The sequence below is a fragment of the Gossypium raimondii genome, chromosome 3 (assembly GCF_025698545.1).
Source record: "Gossypium raimondii isolate GPD5lz chromosome 3, ASM2569854v1, whole genome shotgun sequence".
Lineage (NCBI taxonomy): Eukaryota > Viridiplantae > Streptophyta > Magnoliopsida > Malvales > Malvaceae > Gossypium > Gossypium raimondii.
This window is the reverse complement of record NC_068567.1, coordinates 34405718-34430819: the sequence shown is the minus strand read 5'-3', so window position 1 is coordinate 34430819 and position 25102 is coordinate 34405718. Positions and strand designations below refer to the sequence as shown.

Here is a 25102-nt window from a genome sequence, read left to right as displayed (position 1 = left end):
TTTATTGTTTAATCTTGGGGGTTTGAATGTTTCAAACACGGAAGTGTTATTACAGTAACTAACACTAGAAGGTGCATTGATAGTTTGAGCTAATAAGCATTACAGCGGAAGTTGAGTAAGGACTAAAGGAATTTAGTCCACTTGTTCTTAATAGTGCTATATTGCCCTCGTCGGAAGGTGAGATTAATGTGCATGGTTAAGTCCCAAATTAAATAGAGGAGTGGCATCTGGTAAGAAATACATTGAATTTTATAGAGTCGACAATCACCTATCTTTTATACATTGCGAGTACTTATTATTCTGCTAAAGATTCACGTTGGGGATCCCAAATTATCCATAACATACTTTATCTTATTGTTTTCGAGTTATTTCTTCGACAACTATCCTCACAATCTTGTTTCTATCTTGTTATTACATCGACATTAATAGACAAAAGACAACCATCTTTATGGGATCGATATCCGACAGTCTCACATCTGTCTATTATACTTGCATTGACAGTGTACGCTTGCACATTATTACTGTGACGTTTACAGTCGATCAGCGAGCGAGGGATTATATGCTTGTGTATTTTGGAGGAGATCTTACTCATATTGACTATATCAGCTCAGACTTCTAAAAGTTTTGGGATTCGAGGAAATCGACATCTGGTTGTGTCTTTATCCTAGTCGATAGGTCCATAGTATGAATAAATGTCAAGTAGAGTTACACTGCTAAAATTTATTATAAAGGTCGAATACGAGGTATAGAAAAAGCTATGCCACTATATCAGTTAAAAAATAACTAAGCACCAAAGAAACTACATGTGGACAAAACACTTTTGTAACACCCTATACGCGGTCCAATCACCGTACCTAAGCTATAGGATGCTACAATAGTAAATCGAAACATTCATAAGAAATTTATTCAACATTACTCAATAATCAATAAGTACAAGTTAATTCAATGTTAAACATGCATTATAATCAAATCCGAGTCTTAGTTGGCTTACGAGAACCTTTGAACAAGTTCATAACTAAATCGGAACTAATCTGAAACATTTACAAAATAACAGGTAAAATGCAAATCAGGGGTCACCAACCACTCAAACAAAGCCAAAAAGATCAATTCATAATAATTTACAATCATTTCCATGTTATTCAATCATATCATGACCTAAAATTTTAAAATTTAAATCGACCACACGGTCATGTTACCAACCGTGTACACAACCATGTGGGGCACAGAGTCATATGGCAGATATATCCAAAAAACCTTTAAACACAAGCAATGTCATCCATATTTTCTTAAAAATCAAGCTATACCATTTACATCTATTTATACCAATTCAAAAGTCACTAAAACATGTCAAAAGATGCTAATTAAACATTCAATCTAAACCTTACCAATATGCCCTCAACGGCATCACAATACAACCATCCAAAACATTAACATTCATGCCAAGATTTTTCATGCCTTTAACTAAGATATCAATAACAAAAGGTCAATAAGTGACCTAAAATGTAAGAATCTATTTTCACAATTTAAGCATACTTTATTAAACCATGTCTTTAACCATTTTATACCATTCAAGCTATTCACTCCAAACATCAACAATTACCAACATTCAATATCAAGTCGTGCTATTACCTAAACTTACACATAATGCCATTCAAATATTGGCTAACATCATCAACCTACAAAATGTTAATTAGATACCAAACACTTAATATATCAAGGTTACTTATAATCTTATTCATAACCAAAGTACTAAAATATGATCGTTAATTTGCAAAGTAGACACCCTATATACATGCCACAAGTAACCACACTTTCAAACTTCAAAAACCACCAAGTCAAAAGATGGTAAGTGTGAGCTCCTGCTGATCCGATCGAAACATTCAGAGTATCCAAAATCTATAGAACATAATAACAGAAGTAAGTACATAAAATACTTAGTAAGCTCATACAATTCAATTCAATAACTTACCTTACTTGTTTAATAGTTAATTGCAAGTAGCTATTCAAAATATTATCCCTATCATGACATAGTTCAAAAAATTTCAAGTCAATAAATAACGAACGTATGGGTATTCAGAGTTTGTATTTCATCCACATTCACGATACAATTTCACATTATATATCTTTTGCTTTTCAATGGAACTTTGTAAAAGAACTCAGTACACCAGTGCGGGAAACATATGATGCTCATCTGAGCTAGTCATATACAAAAATATATGTGTAAGGTTACCCCTCCGAGCTAAACCAGCGACAACACAAAAAAATAGCTTGGCCAAGGCTATAAATACATGTAAGGTTACTAGTCCAGGTTAAAACTTTAAAAAGAAAACAGGTTACTAGTCTAGGCTAAATTTGTATCACATGTAAATCCGAGTCCGCAACAAATACTAGGGCTCAGTCTAGTCAGAAATCAATCTAAAGCCTCGTATATGAGACTTTTGCTTGGTCCATCGAAATTATCTCATAATTCAATTCATTAGCACATAGTTCGATTCCAATTTCAGCATTTTATATATGTATATAATTCACAACAATTTATAACAATTTATAATCACAGAAATAGTATGAACTTACCTGACAAAACGATAACGCTTTAGATACCAAGAACTATTCAGTAACTTTCTATTTTCTACCTAAGTCAACAACTTGATCAATATAATGGTTAAGATTCAAAATACTACTACCAATCTCATAATAATACTCAAATTCATTCTTTTAATCTTTTAATTTCATTTTACACAATTTCCTAAAACTTTTACATTTTATTCAATTTAGTCCCTAAAATTGAAACTATTAAAAATTTCACATTTAATCCCCAATACACATAACTCGATTCTAATTCCATCTATAATCAGCCTTCAATCACTTAAATTTTTAGTATTTTCATGCTAAGTTTAATATTTTTACATATTAGTCTTTAAACGCAAATCTAACAAAATTCACTTAACAAATAGTCCTAAAACATTTCCAAGCTTCAAAATCATTCATTTAACATCAAGAACATCCAAAAATCATCAATTGTAATTTTAACAAACTTTAACAGTTTTGAAAATGGAGATACAAGTTAGTTGGACCTAGTTGTAACTATCTCAAAAACATAAAAATTACTAAAAACAGATAAAAACTTCATACCATGCAAAGGCAAGGAAGATGGCTGAAGCTTTTTGAGTACTCAACCATGGTGTTTTAGGTTTCACAAGTTGAAGAAGAAAGATGAAGTGTTTTAATTATATTCTTTATACTTTTATTAATGTTATAATTAATTAATTTAATAAGTAACATATTAAATTGCCTTAATCGTCAACCAATATAACAATATGGCCTAATTACTTCATAATTCCTCATACATACTCTAATTATGTCATTTAATAAAAAAAAGTGAAAAACGATTAATTTTTATATCTTTTACAATTTAGTCATTTTTCCTTAATTAACTATGTTAAAATTTCTGTCCCAAAATTCAATACACCTATATACTCACTCCGTAAATATTTACTCGATCAGTTGATGTGAGCTAGCTCGATGATGTAGGGTCAAGTCACTTGATTGCCCGATCGTCAACGAGAAGAGTCATTCGATTTTGTAACTTGATGGAGTTAGGTTGATTTATAAGCGGAAGTAGGCAAAATGGGTTCAAAAGATGGGCTTGGTTTGATGAATGATAGGTTCGGTTTAACAAAGAAATAAATTATAAGTTGATAGATAAATGAAAATGGAAAAATGAACTCAAGCGAAAGTGGACCTTGACCCGTTACCTATATGGAGGTAAGAACAAAGGTATAAAAAGATGGTTGAATGCCACACCAGTTTGGTGATAAGTTCAATTGAGTTCGGATTGATGTCACTAGCAAGTTAGATAAGTCGCTTCGAGACTCGAACGAAAGAAGAGAGAGGTAACCTCACAAGAACAACATTTCTATTAAGTTTAATAATCAAATTATGTAACCTTTTACAATAAACAAATAAACTATTTATAAGCTACTAGGGATAGTCGAATGGACAAGATGTGCAAGACTTAACTATTAAGAAATTCGACTAAAATTAAGTTAAATAAACTCTTTAATGACTATGTCTATATTTGGCTGAAATAAGGTCCCTTTTGGAAACTCGATTGACGCTTGAGTCGAGTTTGATGAGCTCCCAGCCGTACTTACATCATCAGTTTATAAAAACAAGGTCCTAATACCTTGTCTTCCGAAACTGCTAAACTTTAGGGATAACATACTTGAACTTAAGTATTCATTTAAATAACAAAAATTATCAAACCAAAATTTAATAAAATACTATATTTGGCTCGTAAATATTAAATAATAATATTTACAGACTCACTCGTCAGATTTGTGACCTCGAGACCACTATTTTTGAAAACGCTGAAAAATAGGCTGTTACAACTTTGATAGAAAGTATCATAAGGGAGATAGTAGTGGTTGAAAGACTAGTGGATGCGGTCAAAAATCTCATCTAAGGAGAAACCCTTCATATTTTTCTACCAAGAATCTACTATCTAGGAGTTTTGAGAAACATATAGAATATAGAGAGCATAGAAATACGAAACATGACTCATATAGTTCACTAGGGTAAGTGGGAGACTATTGGATCCGGTGCTCTAAGTGTAGTATTTTTTTTTCTATGAACACTTTTATTTTCCAATTCCTTGGCAAAGTGTTTCACTGAGCTTCACCGAGCTTATGGACTCTTATTCTGTAGTTGGTGAAGAGTGTAAGTAGCATCAATCTTCGTCTCATAATCATGCATCAATAAATTCATGCTCTTAGATCTTCTTCATTAACAAGTAACTCATATACAAACATTTTGAAAATTTTATTCTAAGTTTCAAGATATGCCAACATGAATCATAGTTTGCATGTATGTCACAGTCATAGATAATATTCTTCATTCAACACAAATTCTTATCAATCAAGAAAAACAATCATAAGACTTATTTATGATATTCATATGTTTAACTTAGTACTTTCTCTCCACTAATGTAGGTGACATAATCATCAAATCAATAGATCTTTTATATGGCTGTAATGGGGCTCGGTTAAAGGAGGGGATTTTAAAAGATGGGACATTTCGGTTTCAAAATCTTAACCTTTAACTTGTCTTGGATTTCTCGAAATTCAACCTTTTTCTTCAAGTGAACCTGTGGAACACCCCCAAACTTATTTTGAACACATACTCATACATTTTCTTTTTAGAGACTGAACAAATTTTTCTTCACTCTTTCTTTGTCTTTATTGTTGTTTTTATATATATATTTATATAAGCATGAGCACATACATCTTTATGAAAATTTCCTCAAATGTTAATTCCCAAGACAACTTTAGTTAAGATAGGTGTCCAAAATTAGGATAATTTTAAAAAGATGGTACTGGCTTATAATGTAGGTTTATTACAATGAACAGGGCTTTAAGCTCAAAATTATAGTTTCAAGGGTCTAATATCATAAGGTGGGCTTGAAAAGGCTCAAACGATCCAAAGAAAAATGGTGCCTATATCATTTTAGAAAAATGGTGCCTCAAGAAAGTTATTAAGTCAATTCTAAAGATATAAACCTTCATGCCTGTCTAATCTCAAGAGAAACTAAGTTTTCATGGAAAACATTACCTAAGACTAAGATCATAAAAACATTCCATTTTGCATGATAACATACAATCACTCAGATAAAATCATCATTCATGCTTGCATACAAGCTATCTTATTAAAAAATAATTTCTCTAAACATTCATTTATTAAGACATACTTATGAAAGAATGATTTGAAACATACTTGAAAATTTTAAAAATTTGAGCAATTTGCCTTACCCGCTTTAAAAAGAAGCAACGTCATCATTGCGAGAATAAAGTAATGAATGAAAACTGAACGCCAAGTAGGGTTGTAAAGAAAGAGAGGTGAGTCATTAAGACTGCTTAAATACCAAGTCTTTCCTAATAACCTAATCCTAGACATGTTCATTCCCATTACCACATCACTTAATCCTTTTCTTTCTAAAGAAGTATTTATTCATGCACGCTATGTTTTATTTTGCAAAAATTAAATCCTAATTACTAAAGAAATAAATTCCTAAAGACTGAAAAATAATTAAATAAATAACAAGACAAGAATCCCCGCTTTTACTTTTGTGACTTATTCCCCTTGTCTTCTTTAGCTCCATCTTCGCTCGCATAGTCAGTCTCTTCCGTCCATGTCTCAAAGATAGCATCTGGGAACTCAGGAATAAAAGTATTAGAGATATTCTTAAAAGTATTTCAAATTGAATCATCTCTAATTTTTACATATTTCCAGTAAGTTTGTTGCTAATTGTGCATGAACTTGCACATATCCATCAAAATTGACAACTCTAATTTCCTTAAAGTACTTGCAGAAGTCGGCATGGGAGTTGTATATTCAGGTTCAACATATGGCTTGACTGGTTCTTCTTCTGGCTCAACCCTAGGTTCAGGGTTTTCAACTCCTTCAGCTGGTTGAGGACTATTTGGTTCCTTATCAGATTCTTTTTCTTCAGTGTCTGTAACGGAATCAACTTCAGTTTTTGTTTTATTTGTTGACTCTTTGGTTTCTGGCTCAGTTGGTTCCTCTTCCTCACCTTGGTTCAACTCATGCACTCTTTCTACCAACCTTTCAGGATCGAGACTTGTAATACACCCTTGAACATACTGCCCCTTCAGATTTGCTTGTGTTTTAACACAGGCCCTTAAGCAAAGTGAAGTGATTAATGATGGGAAATAAGCACTTTTTGCCTCCTTTTTAGCACAATCATGAATCTCCTTGAGGATAATTTTCCCAATAATAGTTTATTTTTCTATAAAGATTGCATATAACAAGAGCATTCGTTCCATCGAGATGGTGGAACTGTGTGAGAAAGGCATAAAACTGTAGCAAACAAAATAGAACCATACGTTTGCTACTGGTTTCAAGTATTCCCTTCGACAAGAATGGCTCCCATACTTTCTAATAATCCATTGGGATCCCAGATTTGTCACAACATTAAGCACTTGTTGAAGAAAATCCCAACTGATATTGCTCATCATAGGGTAGTACTCATCTTCTTCAACATCCGGTAAATTAAACAAATCATTGATGGACTTAGAAGTAAGAGGTACCTTTTTCTTTCGAACAATGACTTCAGTAGCATCTTGCGTAATCAAACTAGCATAGAATTCTCGAACTAGTTCATCATCGAGAAGTGTACGAGCATCACCAAATTGTTCCGATTTGAGAGCATTGATTATCTTTCTAATTTGCACAGGAACAACCATCACATCATTGCTCTTCAGGTTAAAACCTTTTTCCGGTATCATAATTTGATGCTTGAAAATTGAATCAAATCATTCTTTCACTTCTTCATCAACCATAATCGGGTTTTCAGGAGTAGTCTTTGACGATTTAGTTCTTTTGCGAGACATGGTATTTTCCTAAAAATTCAGCAGAGTTTCTGCACAAGAGAGAAAAGAGAAATCGGCAAAGTTGGTATAACTTGCTACGACAAAAATCTTGCGACAGCAAGGATGGTGCGGCGGTGATCTCTTTGCGGTAGCAATAGGGAATTTTGGCAAAAAATAAAGAAAAGGACTGGGGTTTCTTTCGGGATTTAAGGTTACAGCAAAAAGAAGAGATTTAGGGATTTTTAGGTTGGAAGCAAATTGCTTTGAGTTATATGAAAATTAGTAGAATGAAGAGGGGTTTATATAGGGAAAAATTAGGGCAATATGTAGCAAAAGTTTAGCTACATTAAAGTTACTTGGGCGGCAAGTAATGGGTGTAACGGCAAATCTTATTCTTTTCCCTCATTTTAGTTGTCTAGGGCCTCAAACTCAGACTGTATCTTTAAAAAAAATTGATTAGTACTTGGGCCAAATTTAACCCCCTTTATTAACATAAAAATTTAAAATTTAAACTGAACAAAATGAAACTTAAAAATTTTAACTAGAAAATTTCTTCTTAACAAATTACATTAAATTAATTCCCAAGAAAGGTTGGATGGGTCACAGCGGTCCTGCTTAAGTTTCAATCTCCTTAGATAGAATTAATTAAATGTAATAAATTAAGAAAATAAGTTTTAATTATTTATTCATTTACACAATGAGTTCATGAAAAATTAAGGGTCTACTAAGATGAGCGAGGATTCAATTCACTCAACTTCACCATCCCAGTAGTGTTTGAGACGTTGACCATTAACTTCAAACGTACCTCTATAATTGTTGTATAATTCACTAGCTCCGTAAGGATAAACTCGGTAGATGGTATAGGTTCCTTTCCATCGGGATTTCAGCTTCCCTTGAATTAAACAACAACACCTTCTAACCTTCTTTAAACTCGTGAAGTTGTATATGAGTATCATACCATCTCTTTGATCTTTCTTTACACATTTTGGCATTCTCATAGGAAAACAACCCCAGCTCTTCCAACTCATCCAGTTGTAACATCCTTCTCTCACCAGCTTGCTTAAGATAAAAATTTAACTTCTTCAAAGCCCAGTGAGCTTTATTCTCCAAGTCTAATGGAAAATGACATGCCTTTCCAAAGACTAACCGATAAAGAGTCATTCCTAACAGAGTCTTAAATGTTGTTCGATAGGCCCAAAATGCATCATCGAGCCTTCGAGACAAATCTTTTCTATTAGGGCATACTACCTTTTCAAGGATACCTTTGATTTCTCGATTTACTCTTTCAACTTGCCCATTAGATAGGGGTGATACACAGTAGCAATCTTGTGCTTCACATCATATTTTTCAAGCAACCACTTCAGCCATTTGTTCACAAAGTGAGAACCTTCTTCACTAATAATAGTTATTGGTGTCCTAAATCGTGTAAACACATGCTTATGTAGGAATCGCATGGATACCTTAGGATCTAACATCTGATCCAGAAAATGGTCTTTCTGAGTGGATTTGTTCAACTTTCTGTAATCAATATAGATTCTCCAACCGGTAACAGTTCTTATTAGAATTAACTCATTACTGTAATGGCCCAGATTTAAGGTTATCGAAACAGTGGTTTCGGGACCACAAATCCGATCAGGAAAAATTTATTTTTATTATATTTCTATGGCCTACAATTTCACGGAAAGATTTCATGAAAATTTCGTTTAAAACTTTTGACGTTTGAGCACTCAATTTAGTCAAAAGGATTAAATTGTAAAAAGTGCAAAAGTTGAGTTCTACATGTTAGAGGTGTCCAATTGTTATGAAATTTTAAATTGGAGGTCTTTATATGGTAATTAGACCATTGATTAAGTTGGTGGACAAAAATGGACATGGTTAGGCATGTTTCCAAAGTTTTTCATTAAGGGCATTTTAGTTATTTAGTTATTAAAATGAATTAAAAACAAAATTAAAAGCCAATTTTTGATCATCTTCTTCATTAGGCCGAGTTTAGCAAGGGGAGAAGCCATAGTTAGGGTTTTCAAGCTTCCAAGCTCCATAGTAAGTGATCCCAAGCCCCGTTTTTAATGCTCTTTACGTTTTTGAGATCCCAGTAGCTTAATTTAGCCTATTCTAGCAATAATTTGACCTAGGGTTCATATTTGGAAAAATACCCATAGGTGAAATGTGTTTATTTTGATCTTTTATGGTGGAATATGAAGCTATAAATTATGTTAAACAACTTTTTCTAAGCGATTTTAAGTGAAAACGAGTAAGTTGACATAATCGGTAAAAATACCTAATGTTTATAAGTAAGTGTTAGAGTGGGAATTTGATGTTGCCATAGAAGGGAAAAATGTTCAGAATGTCATAAAACATAAGAATATGAGATGAAGTTTAATTTCTGAGCCTTGGGGAAAAATGTAATTATGTAAAAGTTTAGGGGCAAAATCATAATTTTGCCAAAGTAAGAGTCGAGGGAAGTTTTGATAAATGTGAGTATTAAATGAGTTAAATTTGCTATTTTAGATCAAGAAGAATGAAACTCGAGGTTAGACAAAGGAAATAATAAAGTTGAAGGCTAAGTTGGTGAATTTGGCTATATTTTGTACCGAGGTAAGTTTACGGTAAATAAATACAATATTTCAATTATTATTATTAATATTGTTATTTTCCAAAAATTATGCATTTATTTTATGAATTTATTTAATGTTGACTCAAGTATGAGATGACACAAAACCAGTGTTAAAAAGCCCCGTTGAAACATGAGGAATGTATCGGATACAAATGTCATGACATTTGGGTAATGAGGTCCCATGTAAGACCATGTCTGGGACATGGCGTTGGCACCGAGCTGAGAGGTCCTATGTAAGACCATGTCTGGGACATGGCGTTGGCAATGAGATGAGAGGTTTCATGTAAGGCCATGTCTGGGACATGGCGTTGGCACCGAGTGAGAGGTCCCATGTAAGACCATGTCAAGGACATGGTGTTGGCACCGAGATGAGAGGTCCCCTGAAGACCATGTCTAGGACATGGCATGGGCACCGATATGAAAAACTCCCATGTAACACCATGTCTGGGACATGGCTTTGGCATGTTATTATATGAAAAGACCCAAGTATCATTATTCCAACGTGGCTCAATGGGCTAGTAAACGAATCATGTTAATGAAAGTTCATTTAAAAGCATAAATGGCAAGCTCAGATGAGTTATAAGAGTTAAGAACTTACTATATTATCAATTGATACTCAATGTTTCAACAAGAGAAGAATAAGTTATGATCATGAGTTAACTAAGTAAACCAGCAAGAGAACGAGAATGAGATTAAATAAAGAGTAAATTAGAGATCTTGACATTTGAGTTTAATTATTTGTGTTAAATGTTGTTATTTATTTGCTAGTAAACTTACTAAGCTTTATGCTTACTTCTTTTATTTTTCCTTCTCTTATAGTGTTGTAAAGCTACTTTTGGGAACTTAAAGACGTCAGAGATCGTCCACACTATCAACGACAACAACTCGGTATTTTATGATGAACCATGTTTGGGTTATGGCATGTATAGGGACTTAGTTATTTTGAATGTTTGTGTTTATGATTTTGCTAAAGAATGATATGTAAGTATTTGATGATTAATGGTTGTTAAAATGGCTAAGTGTGAAGGTGATTGTTGTTACAAATGTTTATGTGATAAATCATGCATAGAAATCATGAAAGAGTAAAATTTGCAAAGAAATAGATTTCAAGCAGCAGCAGTGATGTGACTTTGAAAAATCACCTAGGATAGTATAAAATGAATTAGAAGGTAAATTATATATAATTAAATCTTATTGAGTCTACTTTCATATAAAAATAATGGTGTAGCAAAATTAATTTTATATTTTAAGATAAGTGAATTTTAGTGAGACAGGGTCAGAACTGTTTTTTGAGTCCTCTTTTCTTAGTTTAGAAAATAATTAAAAATTGTAAAAAATGGTTATAAGTTGTATTTTATATTTCTAGATTCCTTATTGAATCTATTTTCTGTAGAAACAAGTGAGAACACAATATGAAAATCCTACAATGAGAAAGCTTATTTTTAGTGACAAGAGGTCAGGATAGTCGAGTGGTGAAACAAGGGAGACTTTAACTAATAAACTATACTAATTTACTAAACCAAAAATTCTGAAAAATTTATGGTAAGAAGAAATATGAGTCTAGTTTTAGGGAAATTTACGGATTTAAATTTTGAATTTCGTAGCTCGAGTTATAACTTAATTAGTAACTGCTGTGCAGGTGGACAGCTTTGTTATGAATAGTTAAATTAATTTCAAAAGTAAAATTTTATGCCCCGAATTTTTAAGTTAAGTAAAGTAATGCCTCAAGCTCGACTCCGATAACGGTCTCGGGTAAGGGGTGTTACAATTACGCTCATTTTCAACAAACGTGATTCCACTTTTCTTCGGCACACACTGTACCGGACTTACCTACAAACTATCTGAAATACGATGGATGATTCCCGCATCTAATCATTTAATCTCTTCTTTTCTCACAACTTCTTGCATAATAGGATTGAGCCTCCTTTTCCCATCAATCCAAGCTCTTTCACCTTCCTCTAAAATAATTTTGTCCATGCAAAAAGAAGGGCTTATACCTTGAATATCAGCTATGGTCTAACCAATTGCTTTCTTAAATTTCTTTAGAACAGCAATTAGTTGCTCCTCTTGATCTTTCGTTAGTTCTTCTGAAATAGTCATAGGCAAAGTAGAACAGACACCTAAATAAACATATTTCAAATGGGAAGGAAGTACCTTTAGTTTGAGTTTAGGTGGTTCTTCAATTGACAACTTGGGTTGTAGAAATTCTCTGACTTCCAACTCCAACGGTTCAAACCGTGTGGATTGAATAAAATTTCTCAGATTGGCTTCCATTAAAGCCATGTTTTCTTCACCTTCTTCATCCTCCAAAGGGTCAAGATCTAAGGCTTTCTCCAATGGATCTTCTCTAAAATTTCTTTCCACAGAAACCAAGGTTTCTATCTCTTCCATAACTGAACACTCCTCTGCCAGATCGGGAAATTTCATCACTTTAAGAATGTTAAAGGTTACCTGATCATTTTGAACTTGCATGGTGAGTTCTCATTTCTTCACATCAATTAAAGTTCTTTCTGTGGCTAAGAAAGGTCTTCCAAGGATGATCGGCACTTCCTTGTCTGCTTCAAAATCTAAGACAATGAAATCAGTAGGAAAAATAAATTTATCGGCTCTTGCCAAAACATCCTCGATCTTTCCTTCGGGATATGCTAAAGATCGATCCGCTAGCTTAAGCGTCACAGTTGTAGGTCTTACTTCACCTATCCCTAACATCTTGAAAATAGACTTAGGCATCAAGTTGATACTCGCTCCTAAGTCACACAAAGCTTTGCCGCAGTAAGATTCACCAATGTTACAGGGTATAGTAAAGCTTCCTGGGTCTTTCAATTTCGGTGGCAATTTGTTCTGCAAGAACGCACTACATTCCTTTGTCAAGGAAATAGTCCCATACTCACTCAGTCATTTCTTCTTGGAAGTATATCCTTCATAAACTTCACATAATCCAGAATTTGTTCTAAAGCCTCCACCAATAGAATATTGATGTGTAACTGCTTCAGAACATCTAAAAACTTGTTGAATTGCACATCCTGTTTCTGTTTGTGTTGCTGCAATCTTTGCGGATATGGAGGTGCTGGAACTTTCAGTTGAACCGGACAACTTTTCTGAGTAGGTAAATCAGTATCCAAAGAGGATGTTAAAATATCTAAATTCACTAAGTCTGGGTTTACCTTGTCAGACTGATTCCTTTGGTGTAGGAACTTGAACAGCTGGTTGATTCTTCTCAACTGGCTTATCTTCGACATCAATCAATAGGGATTTTTGAATTTTACCACTCCACAATGCCATTGCCTTGATATGTTCTTTACCCAAATTTCTTGGATTCTTAGTATCGCGCGGCAAAGTTCCTTGTAGTCTATTACGTAGCTCCGTAGCTAACTAACCTATTTGATTCTAAATTTTTCAGTGTTGCTACTTGGCTTTGGATCAAAGCGTCATTCTTTGCCATGTACGCTTTCAACAAGTTCTCCAAATTGCTTGATGCCTCATCTTGAGGTGGCTCTGGAGCTTGCTGATTAAACCCTTGAGATTGGTTAGGTCTATTTCGTTGGTTGCTCCAAGAAAAGTTAGGATGATTACGCCATGAAGGATTGTAGAGGTTCGACTGAGGTCCTTGTCAACTCCTATTTTGATATTGGTTCCGCACATAGTACACTAACTCGGGCTTTAATGGACAATTCTCAAAAGAATGACCTTCCCCACAGTACACACATGAAAGTATTTCAAACGAACTTGGTGGCTGAGCTGCAAAATTATTAGTACTATTAACAGTTAACTGTTTTAACATAGAGGAAATAGACGATACCTAAACTGATAACGAAATGAGGGAGTCAACTTTATCAACTCCGGCTACGCGTCTTCCTGAAGCTGTTCGAAAGTTGTGATCTAGTTCCTTAACTTAGCATTTTTGCTAGGTGGGAAATGCTTCACCAAAAATCTCTCTGCTAATTCTTGCCATGTAGATATGGAACTTGGTGGCAATGAATTGAGCCATGCTCATGCTCGATCTCACAACGAGTACAGAAGCAACTTCAACCTCAGTACGTCTTCAGTTACACCGACTATCTTGAATGAATCACTCACCACCATAAACAATCAAAGATGGAGATGTCAATCTTTCTGGGCATACCACTAAATTGGCCTACCGTTTGTAGCATTTTAAGCGTCACTAGTTTTAATTCAAACTGGGTTGCCTCAATATCTGGCCTTCTAATTCATGGGTTTAACTCACTGAAAAGTGGCAAGCATATTGTCTAATGCATCGATCCCTATCGTCGGCAATGAGGATAGAATTTCGTACATTATCGGCTTAATTACCTTGGTCTTGATTCTGATTTCCAAGGTCTATCTCGACTTGTCTTTGAGTTGTTCATTCACGTCTTCGTTGTCTGAAAGTTTGGTAGCTATCATTATGTCTACCGAATTAAATCCGCTATTCAATCAATATTAACTAGTAATATAGAGTAAATAGGGAATCGTCCCATGAAGAAGGTCGCGTTAAATCTATTTGAGAAGAGTTGAAATTAAGCTAATGTAAATCACACACACGCATGTAAGAAAAAGGGGGGGTTCGTGCTTCTATGTTTGCTAAAATAATATAAGGTAACGAACAAATGAAACTTCAATTAAGAATGCTTAAAATTATCAATCAAATAAAGAGAAAGAATGCTTAGTTATTGACTCCTCAATCCGCCAAGTAAAAGTCATTTGTGACCTTAAATTATCCTAGTAGACTAATTCGGCAGCAAGGCTGAAAAATCACTTACGAAGCAACTTCCTATCTCCAGTAATTTTTATCCAATTAGAGAACGTTCATAACTGAAAATCTACCTTTAATTATCTCTTTGTCGACTTATTAAAAGTGCATTTAGTATTTTAGAGACTTCACCTAGCATTAACCATAGAAAATCCCCCAGCGGCTTCTAAAATTAAATCCATAGTTGTTTTAATTCGCTGCAGGCCAATTAATCATCACAAACTCTAAGTTTAATTAAGAAATTTGATTACTCAATTTGTACTTAGATGATTATAAGAAAATTCCTAAATTAAATAGGTGATCAATCCAATTGATTTAGAAAAATTCCTTGAACGATAAAAACAAACAATTAAGGAATACTGATTTTGAATTTAAAACAAATTATGGCTTGAAATCAACTTGTACTTGGCCTCATGAGTGTCTAACTAAGCAAGAGTAATTCAGCCATTCATAGCGAGTAAAACAAAACAAGAATCAATTGAAAACAACATGAATTTTGAACCAATCTTGTTTGGAAGGGCCCCTCTAATCGTCGAGCTTTCCTTCAGCTGCTTGATCGGAAATTGCTGGTTAATTAGAGGAGTATCTGACTGGAGTAACACGAACTATCCTGCTGATTTTTTCTGCTGCTTCTTCTCCTCTTTTTATGGAATAAAATTAGCTTCCAATCAGGTAACTCAGAATCCCTCTGCTCCCTGATTTTTACTCACTTATTGCATAAAAGTAGCTTAATTAGACTTTCACTCCTACTTAACTTCTCAAGGCTAAATCGGTCATTGCTAGAAAGAGGGACATTTGAATCAAAATTAAATCTGATCCCCTTGCTGACTTTGTCACATATTCGACCTACTGTACTTCTAAATTGGACCGAATCTTGCCCTTGGTCCCAATGTCTTTTGTGGTCGATTTGGTCACTTTAATTTTTGTAGTTTGACCACGTCAATTTAATTTTCAAAACCAGCATACGATCATCTATATCCAACAGCTTCATTCGTGAAAATCAGATTCCAAATTGAGTGCATTCAAAACAGCCAAATGTCCCTGTCTCGCACATGGCTCAGAAATAACATTAAATTGTTAAATTTGAACGAAAATAAATTATCAAGGTATGGAATGCACTTAATGTAAATTAGGCTAATTTAAAATTCAATTGCTTAAGAATTTATCAATAATTAAGATAATTTAGTTGAATAAGTTAAGCTGAAAATTTAACTTAACAAACTCCCCCATACTTAAACTATTGATCGTCCCTAAGCAATCCCGAAGAGTCAAGGGTCAAGTCAAAAAGAATCAAGCTGGATTTCAAGAAATCAAGTCGAATCAAGGTTTGTTGCACCGTTCATGCTTGGGATGAATTTTGGAATCATCAATCCTAAATTTTTGTTTATCAAAGAAAAGGGAAATTTACTTTAAATCCACAAATATATACAAAACTTAATCAAAATTCACGAATGCTTCTTTCATCAATCCTCACCGGAAAGAGAAAAAATTATTAACACTCATCACTCAATGTGTTTAAGTTAGTATGCTACTATCAAATTGAAAATCAACAGTAATTAACCACCATAGGCTTGCTTGTCCACCTTATCTTATAACACAACACATAAAATTCATAAATATAATTGAGGCTAAGTAAAGGTTGTAATGAGGCCAAGGAAATGTTTAAGGATGGGAGGGATTGATTTGGATGGTGGAGTTAGTTCTCTTAGGCTAGTAAAATCATTCGGAAGTCATCAATCTCTCTTATTTTCTCTTATTTTTTCTTTTTAGAAAAAGGAGGTACGGATGACGGATTCAATCAGCCCTTAATCGTTTCAATTTCCAACCACCGGACTTGGCAGTCTTGCTTCAATGTGATCTCGTATTCTTTCGTTTAATAAAGATGCTACGACTTACTGATTTTTTCTCTTTTTTTATATGCGAATCAGCCTCTAATTTCCAGCTAAAAAATCACCCCAAATAGCACTTCAATCGGCCAACCATATGTTGAAATCAAGATGAACTTCCAAACTGAATTAACTAGCCTAAGAAGGTGAGTTAATTTAAGCTTGGTTCAATTTCTAGAGGTAAATAAAAAATTGGGGAATTAAGGCTTCAAATTGGCTAACTAATTGGAGATAGTGTCAAGGTCGGCTTTTATAAGTAATCGTGGCTTAACTCCTAATGCCTCTTAAATCATATTCATGTAAATCAAATGTATCACTAAACTTAATAAGATCTAAAGCAAGTTCTAGAGTAATTGACAGTCGATAACAATAATCATACATGAATGAATAACGACCTCTCAAGTTGGCATGGATGTCCCAACTTTACTCTCTAGGCTCAAACTCCTCACAAGGACCACATGATTGATGAATTAAGCAGACTAATTTTGATCCAACTTCGATTTTAAAGTACAAAATTAAACAGGGAATTTCTCTCTACTCTTTTTTTCTCGAACCAAAATCAGTCAATTGAAAAAAAAATTGAACCCAAACAATCGACATACAACAATCAAAAATCAACTTGAATTCGTAGAATACATTTTCATTTTTTTCTAATGAAATTTAATAAAATTTTATTCATGAGATTTGCTAAAAACAAACATCAAATATGTTAGAAAATTAATGAAATGATTCTCCCCCATACTTATTGTTTGCATTGTCCCTAATGCAAAAGAAAATTAAAATACTAATGGAGAGAAACAATAATAATGTAAAAGATAAAATAAAAACTTCTCTGAATAACTGGGTTGCCTCCCATAAGCGCCTTTGTTTGAAGTCGTTGGCTCGACATTGCAATTCCTTATGGATCCTCAAGATTGATCTCCTGTAACCAAGCTTCTTGCTCCCCTTCATGAAAATGTTTCAACCTGTGACCATTCACCTTGAAAATTTTATTAGTTTCGAGGCTCCTAATTTCGATTGCCCCATGATGATGCACCTCAGTTATTATAAACGGTCCAAGCCAACTTGATTTTAACTTACCGGGAAACAGTTTAAGCTTAGAATTAAATAGTAGTACCTTCTCCCCCACCTTAAATTCTTTGTTAATCAGCTTTGAGTCACGAAATGCCTTCGACTTACCTTTGTAGATGACCGAATTGTCATATGCCTCTAAGCTCAACTCTTCCAATTCATGCAACTTCAATTTGCGCTCTTCACCTGCCAAACTATAGTCCAAATTGCATTGCTTAACACCACAAAATGACCTATGTTCTAGCTCTACGGGAAGATGACATGCCTTTCCAAAAACAACCCTATAAGGTGACATCCCTATTGGCGTTTTGTAGGCTATTCGAACAGCCCACAATGCTTCATCTAACCTTTGGCTCCAACGTTTCCTATTGGGTTTAACAATCTTCTCTAAAATTCCCTTAATTTCCTTGTTGCTACTCTCAGCTTGCCCATTGGTTTGAGAGTGATAAGCTGTCGATACTTTCTGGGTGACACCATATTGTGAACATAAGGCTTTCAAGGTTTGATTACAGAAATGTGTTCCCTTGTCACTAATTATAGCCCTTGGTACTCCATATCTATTTAAGATGTTGGTCTTACGAAGTTTCACCACAGTTTTAGCATCATCGGTCCTAGTTGGAAATGCTTCTACCCATTTCGACAAGTAATCCACACACACAAGAATGTATAAATAACCGAAAGAAGAAGGGAAAAGCCCCATGAAATCAATACCCCACACATCAAATATATCACAAACATAAAAATTATGTAATGGCATTTGATTTCTACTACTTAAGTTGCCAGACTTTTGACATGATGCACAATTTTTACAAAATGCGTATGAGTCTTTATGAATAGTCGGCCAATATAACCTACACTCAAGTATCTTATGAGCTATTCTCTTAGGTCCAAAATGTCCCTACCCTCTCGAGAATGACAAAAATTAAGCACGGATTCTATCTCATTATCATCAACACAACGCCTAATTATTTGGTCTCTACAAAATCGCCAAAGGTATGGCTCATCCCAGAAGTAAAATCGGGCTTGACTTCTAATTTTTTCTCTCAAGTGCCTAGGTGCATTCGTTGGGAACTCTTTAGTCACTAAGTAGTTTACTATGTCATCATACCATGGAAAAACACTAGACACACTATAAAGTCTCTTATCGGGAAATAAATCACTCGGCTCACTCCCCACGTCCCCAGTCTCTATCCTACTCAAGTGATCAGCCACAAGGTTTTCTTTACCCTTCTTATCTTTAATCTCTAGGTCAAATTCTTGCAACAACAAAATCAACCTAATCAATCTAGGCTTAGCCTCTTTTTTATGCAACAAATATTTAATAGCACTATGATCAGAAAATACAATAATTTTGACTCCTAGCAAATATGCTTTAAATTTCTCTAAGGCAAAAACTATGGCATAGAGTTCTTTCTCGGTTGTGGTGTAATTGCATTGAGCCGGGTTTAATAGCTCACTAGCATACCTAATAATATAAGACTCTCTACCTTTTCTTTGTCCTAGTGCCACACCAACAGCCTTATCACTAGCATCGCATAGAATCTCGAAGGGTAATGCATAATTTGGTCCTTGAATGATAGGTGACGTGATCAATTCCAGTTTTAGTTCATCAAAAGATTTTTTACAATTCTCATTAAATTCGAATGTGACATCCGTACCTAGCAATGCACATCAAGATAAAGATATTTGCGAAAAATTCTTGATGAACCTACGGTAGAAACCTACATGCCCCAAGAAAGATCAAACTCCTATCATAGTGCTTGGATAGGGTAAGTTTTTAATCACCTCAACTTTGGCTTGGTCAACTTCTAGACCTCTAGCTGAGACGACATGCCCCAACACTACACCTTTCTCAAACATGAGATGACATTTCTCAAAATTCAATATCAGATTAGTCTCAATGCAACGCCTAAGCACTAACACAAGATGATGCAAACACTGGTCAAATGAATCACCATAAACAGTAAAGTCATCCATAAACACGTCCATTAAATGTGAAATAAAATCTGAAAAAATACTCGTTATACCTCTTTGAAATGTGGCTAGTGCATTGCACAATCCGAAAGGCATTCTCTTGAAGGCATAAGTTCCAAACGGGCAGGTGAAAGTAGTCTTCTCTTGATCCTCAGGTGCGATGGGCACCTGTAAATAACCTGAATAGCCATCTAAGAAGAAAAAATGTGAGCGACCAGCTAGCCTTTCTAACATTCAATCCATGAATGGGAGAGGGTAGTGGTCTTTCTTAGTGGCTTTGTTTAGCTTCCTATAGTCTAATCAAACCCGCCAATTGTTCTGCACTCTTGTAGGAATTTCTAACCCTTCCTCATTGGTAACTATTGTGGTTCCTCCTTTCTTAGGGACAACATGAATCGGACTTACCCATTTTGAATCAGCTATAGGATAAATAACATCAGCTTCTAACCATTTTAAAATTTCTGTCTTAACTACCTCCATCATCGGTGGATTCAATCGGCGTTGGGGGTCTCTTTTAGGAACTGAGTTTGGTTCTAAGGCTATCTTGTGAGTGCACAAAGTCATACTAAGTCCCCTAATATCGGCTAGTGTCCAACCAAAGGCTTCTTTATGATCCCTAAGAACTCTAATCAGCTTGGATTATTGGATCTCGGTTAAGGCATTCGACACTATCAACGGCAAAGTTTGATTTTCACCTAAATAAATGTACTTTAAATTTTCGGGCAGCTCTTTTAGCTCAAGTTTAGGTGGTGAAATTAGTGAGGGAATTTGCTTATTAGTCACCTTAAGGCTAGGGAGGATCGGTTTGAAGTGTGTCAGTTGAGGAGAATTTAATGCACAAACCGAATTAATCAAAGAATCAGAAACAACAAATTCATGCTCATCGATGTCGAAGATGCTTTTAGCTAGAACGCCTTTTAACTCGTCATCTTCTCCTAATTCATAAATATTTTGAACAAAATTATCAATTACATCAAGAGCAAACACAGAATTAATATCAGTGGGATATCTCATAGCATCAAATTCCATAGTTAATTTCCCTTTATGTACATCAATTTTCGTTCTAGCGGTCTTAAGGAAAGGTCTGCCTAAAAGTAAGGTACATCAATCGAATTATCATTAGGTCCCATGTCCAAAACATAGAAATCGGCCGAAAAGACTAACTCATTTACTTGCACTAGAACATCTTCTAAGACGCCATCAGGGTAGACATTACTCCTATCAGCAAGTTGAATTATCAGTCCTGTTTCTTTTAATGAACCTAATTATACTTTGTCGTAGATACTCCTTGGCATGACATTTATAGAAGCTCCTAAATCAAGCATAGCTCTATAAGTTTAAGGTCTCCTATCTTACAAGGTATCGAAAACATTCCAGGATCTTTGCATTTAGGCGGAAGTTTCTTTTGAAATACCGCAGATACATTTTCGCCTAAGCTAATCCTCTCATTTCCAATCAATTTCGTTTTAGACGTACAAAACTCTTTTAAAAACTTAGCATATCTAGGCACTTGTTTAATTGCATCAATTAACAGAATATTAACTTGTACCTTGCGGAACGTTTCCAGAATTTCAGCATTGATGTCGTCTGATTTTTCCTTCCTTAAGTGCTGTGGAAACGGAGCTTTTGGCACATAAGATCGCTACTGGTCATTAGCGTTCGATCTTCCTTCTACTTGAGGCTCGAAGGCCTGCGTTTCCTGCTCAAAGTTTTTTGCATCACGCGAAGCAGTGGACTGCTGTAGGTGCGATTTTTCTGCCTCCCTTGGCGTTGTTTGTGACGGTTGTGAATCCGCCTTTGGCATGGCTAAATTCTCCTCTATTCTATTACCGAATCGGCCCTTTTTTACCTCAATCTCACTCTCCTCATTGCTTTTTTGGACCTTTTTTAGTATAGGTCTTAGTTTCTTCCCACTTTACAAGGTTATTGCACTAACATTATCCCTCGAATTTGCCACTGGCTGTGATGGCAATCGGTTATGCACCTGTGCTTGAAATTTCCCAAGGTTAGCATCGGTCGATGAGGCTCTAGTTTGCAATTGCTTCACAGCTGATTCAAAAGCCTGGAATATTCCATCAGTTTCCTTCTTTTGGTCGGACATCATCTTTATCATTTGTTCGAGCATGGTATGAGTCTTAGTCTCGGCATTAAGGTTTTGATTGGGTTGTTGTGATATATTATATGGTCGGGAATTTTACTACTCAAATCTAGGGGGTGTGGCTCGGTTTTGATTTCTGAAATTAGGGCGGTCTCTCCATCCCTCATTGTAAGTAGCTGAATATGGGTCATACCTTCTTTGATTCAAGAAAACAGCATTAGCTTCTCCTTCTTGCAATGTCAGACACATCCATGGTATGACCTTCCAAACAAAAAATGCCACACAGCGAAGCTTTCGAATTACTTCCAGTCATCAACTTACTTACCATAGCCGTTAAGTTCCAAAAAAAGGCTCCATCATACTCAACTGGCCCTCATCCATTTGTTTACCCATGTCAGACCTCCTGAAATCGAATTGCTGTGTATTTTGTGCCATATTAGCAATCAAATTTCGGGCTTGCTCAAGTGTTTTATCGACCAGTGCACCTCCACTCGCTGCATCGATCATTCCTCGATCTTGTGGCGTCAAACCCTCATAAAAGTATTGCACTAAGAGCTGCTCACTTATCTAATGTTGCGGACAGCTCGCACATAACCGTTTAAATCTTTCCCAATACTCATATAATGACTCACATACCAGCTGCTTAATTCCACAAATTTCCTTCCTAATCGACCCTATCCTTGATGCCGGAAAGAACTTCTCAAGAAAGGCTTTACATAAGCCTGTCCAAGTCGTGAATGAACCCGGCGGCATGTAAAATAACCAATCCTTTGCGAAACCTTGTAATGAAAAAGAGAAGGCTCGGAGCTGGATTTTTTCTTCCTCAATACCATCTGGCTGAATAGTTGAATAAGTAATTATAAATTCATTAACATGTCAGTATGGGTCCTCACCTGGTAGTCCATTGAATTTTGGCAACAAATTCAGGAATCTCGAGTTGAGCTTTAATGGCCTATCAAGTGCGGGATAAGTGATAGATGGAGGTTGAGTAGCCAGGTTAGGTGCGACCAATTGCTTCAAGGTCTGGTTGGCCATGTCAATGTCTTCTGGATCGTTAGGCTCAGAGTGGGGATTGTAAGATACGGCTTGTTGATCGGTGAAATTAGCAGGGACTTCAATGTTCGACGTCCGCTCCTTAATAACATATACCAAAGGAATTAATCTATTTGCATAAACAAAAACAAGAAAACAAAAAAAGTTCTAAAAATCAAATAGATTTGACTATGTAGCTTCCCCGACAACGGTGCCAAAATTTGGTAGCTATCGTTACGTCTACCAATTTAAATACGCTATTCAACCAATATTAACTGGTAATATAGAGTAAATAGGGAATCATCCCACGAAGAAGCTCGCGTTAAATCTATTTGACAATAGTTGAAATTTAGCTAATGTAAATCACACACATGCATGCAAGAAAAAGGGGGGTTCGTGCTTCTATGTTTGCTAAAATAATATAAGGTAACGAACAAATGAAACTGCAATTAAGAATGCTTAAAATTATCAATCAAATTAAGAGAAAGAATGCTTAGTTATTGACTGCTCAATCCGCCAAGGAAAAGTCATTTGCGACCTTAAATTATCCTAGTAGACTAATTCGGCAGCAAGGCTGAAAAATCACTTACGAAGCGACTTCCTATCTCCAGTAATTTTTATCCAATTAGAGAACATTCATAACTGAAAGCCTACCTTTAATTATCTCTTTGTCAACTTATTAAAAGTGCATTTAGTATTTTAGAGACTTCACCTAGCATTAACCATAGAAAATCCTCCAGCGGCTTCTAAAATTAAAGCTATAGTTGTTTTAATTAGCTGCAGGCCAATTAATCATCACCAACTCTAAGTTTAATTAAGAAATTTGATTACTCAATTTGTACTTAGATGATTATAAGAAAATTCCTAAATTAAATATGTGATCAATCCAATTAATTTAGAAAAATTCCTTGAATGATAAAAACAAACAATTAAGGAATACCGATTTTGAATTTAAAACAAATTATGGCTTGGAAACAACTTGTACTTGGCCTCATGAGTGTCTAACTAAGCAAGAGTAATTCAGCCACTCATAGTGAGTAAAACAAAACAAGAATCAATTGAAAACAACATGAATTTCGAACCAATCTTGTTTGGAAGGGCCCCTCTAATCGTCGAGCTTTCCTTCAGCTACTTGATCCACAATTGCTGGTTAATTAGAGGAGTTTCTGAGTGGTGTAACACAAACTATCCTGCTAATTTTTTCTGCTGCTTCTTCTCCTCTTTTTATGGAATAAAATTAGCTTCCAATCGGGTAACTTAGAATCCCTCTTCTCCTTGATTTTTGCTCACTTATCGCATAAAAGTAGCTCAATTAGACTTTCACTCCTACTTAACTTCTCAAGGCTGAATCGGTCATAGCTAGAAAGAGTGAAATTTGAATCAAAATTAAATCTGATCCCCTTGCTGACTTTTTCACATATTCGGCCTACTGTACTTCTAAATTGGACTAAATCTTGCCCTTGGTCCCAATGTCTTTTGTGGTCGATTTGGTCACTTTAATTTTTGTATTTGACCACGTCAATTTAATTTTCAAAAATAGGATACGATCATCCGTATCCAACAGCTTCATTCGTGAAAATCAGTTTCCAAATTGAGTCCATTCGAAACATCAAAATGTCCCTATCTCGCACATGGCTCAGAAATAATCTTAAATTGTTAAATTGGAACGAAAATAAATTATCAAGGTATGGAATGCACTTAATGTAAATTAGGCTAATTTAAAATTCAATTGCTCAAGAATTTATCAATAATTAAGATAATTTAGTTGAATAAGTTAAGCTCAAAATTTAACTTGACAAAGTTTGCTCAATATTAAGGTCTACAGGGAGTAAATCGATAATTCGATCTATGTTCATAAACACCTGAAAATAAAATCATAAAAATTAAAAAGAATAAGTTAGTAATATTAGAAATAAATCAAATTGAAAATAAATAATTTCACGAAAAAAAATTACTATGGCAAAGTTAACAATCCTCGGCAACGGCGCAAAAACTTGTAACGCTAGGGTTTGTGCAAGTGTACACAGTCGTTATCAAGTAATAAGTAAGTATCGAGTTTTCGTCTCCACAGGGATTGTATTTTCGCTAAGTCACTTAATTTGTAAAATTATATTAACAATTTGGTAAATAAAAATCACAATATAGTTGAGAAGTGGTGATTAAAATATATTAAACTAAATGCAATGATCCCTAATGAAAATTATCCTAAGTATGCAAACTATATGAATGAAATAAATTTTAGTAAAATTAAGCACAATTTGCAACAATTATAACATAAATAAACTAGGA

At 34.8% G+C, this 25102-nt stretch overlaps 1 protein-coding gene across 1 annotated transcript; it reads right to left on the bottom strand.

Moving 5' to 3' along the window:
• Positions 1 to 1381: 1381 nt before the first annotated feature.
• LOC105795833 (uncharacterized) lies at positions 1382 to 18409 on the bottom strand. Its single transcript, XM_012625489.1, has 3 exons — positions 17818 to 18409; positions 6362 to 6676; positions 1382 to 1461 (listed from the first exon to the last, which is right to left on the bottom strand). The coding sequence occupies exons 1-3, from the start codon at positions 18407 to 18409 to the stop codon at positions 1382 to 1384; spliced, it is 987 nt and encodes a 328-aa protein (XP_012480943.1).
• Between the last annotated feature and the right edge of the window lie 6693 nt (positions 18410 to 25102).

Excerpts from the sequence above, each read along its gene's own strand:
- LOC105795833 (XM_012625489.1), bottom strand. The coding sequence starts at position 18,409 with ATGGGGCTTTTCCCTTCTTCTTTCGGTTATTTATACATTCTTGTGTGT. Across the intron at positions 6,677-17,817 it reads CAATTCGGTCATCTACAAAG|CAAATCTGAAGGGGCAGTAT; the intron begins GTAAGTCGAAGG and ends TTAAAACACAAG. Across the intron at positions 1,462-6,361 it reads TCCCATGCCGACTTCTGCAA|TTAAAGGCATGAAAAATCTT; the intron begins GTACTTTAAGGA and ends TTGATATCTTAG.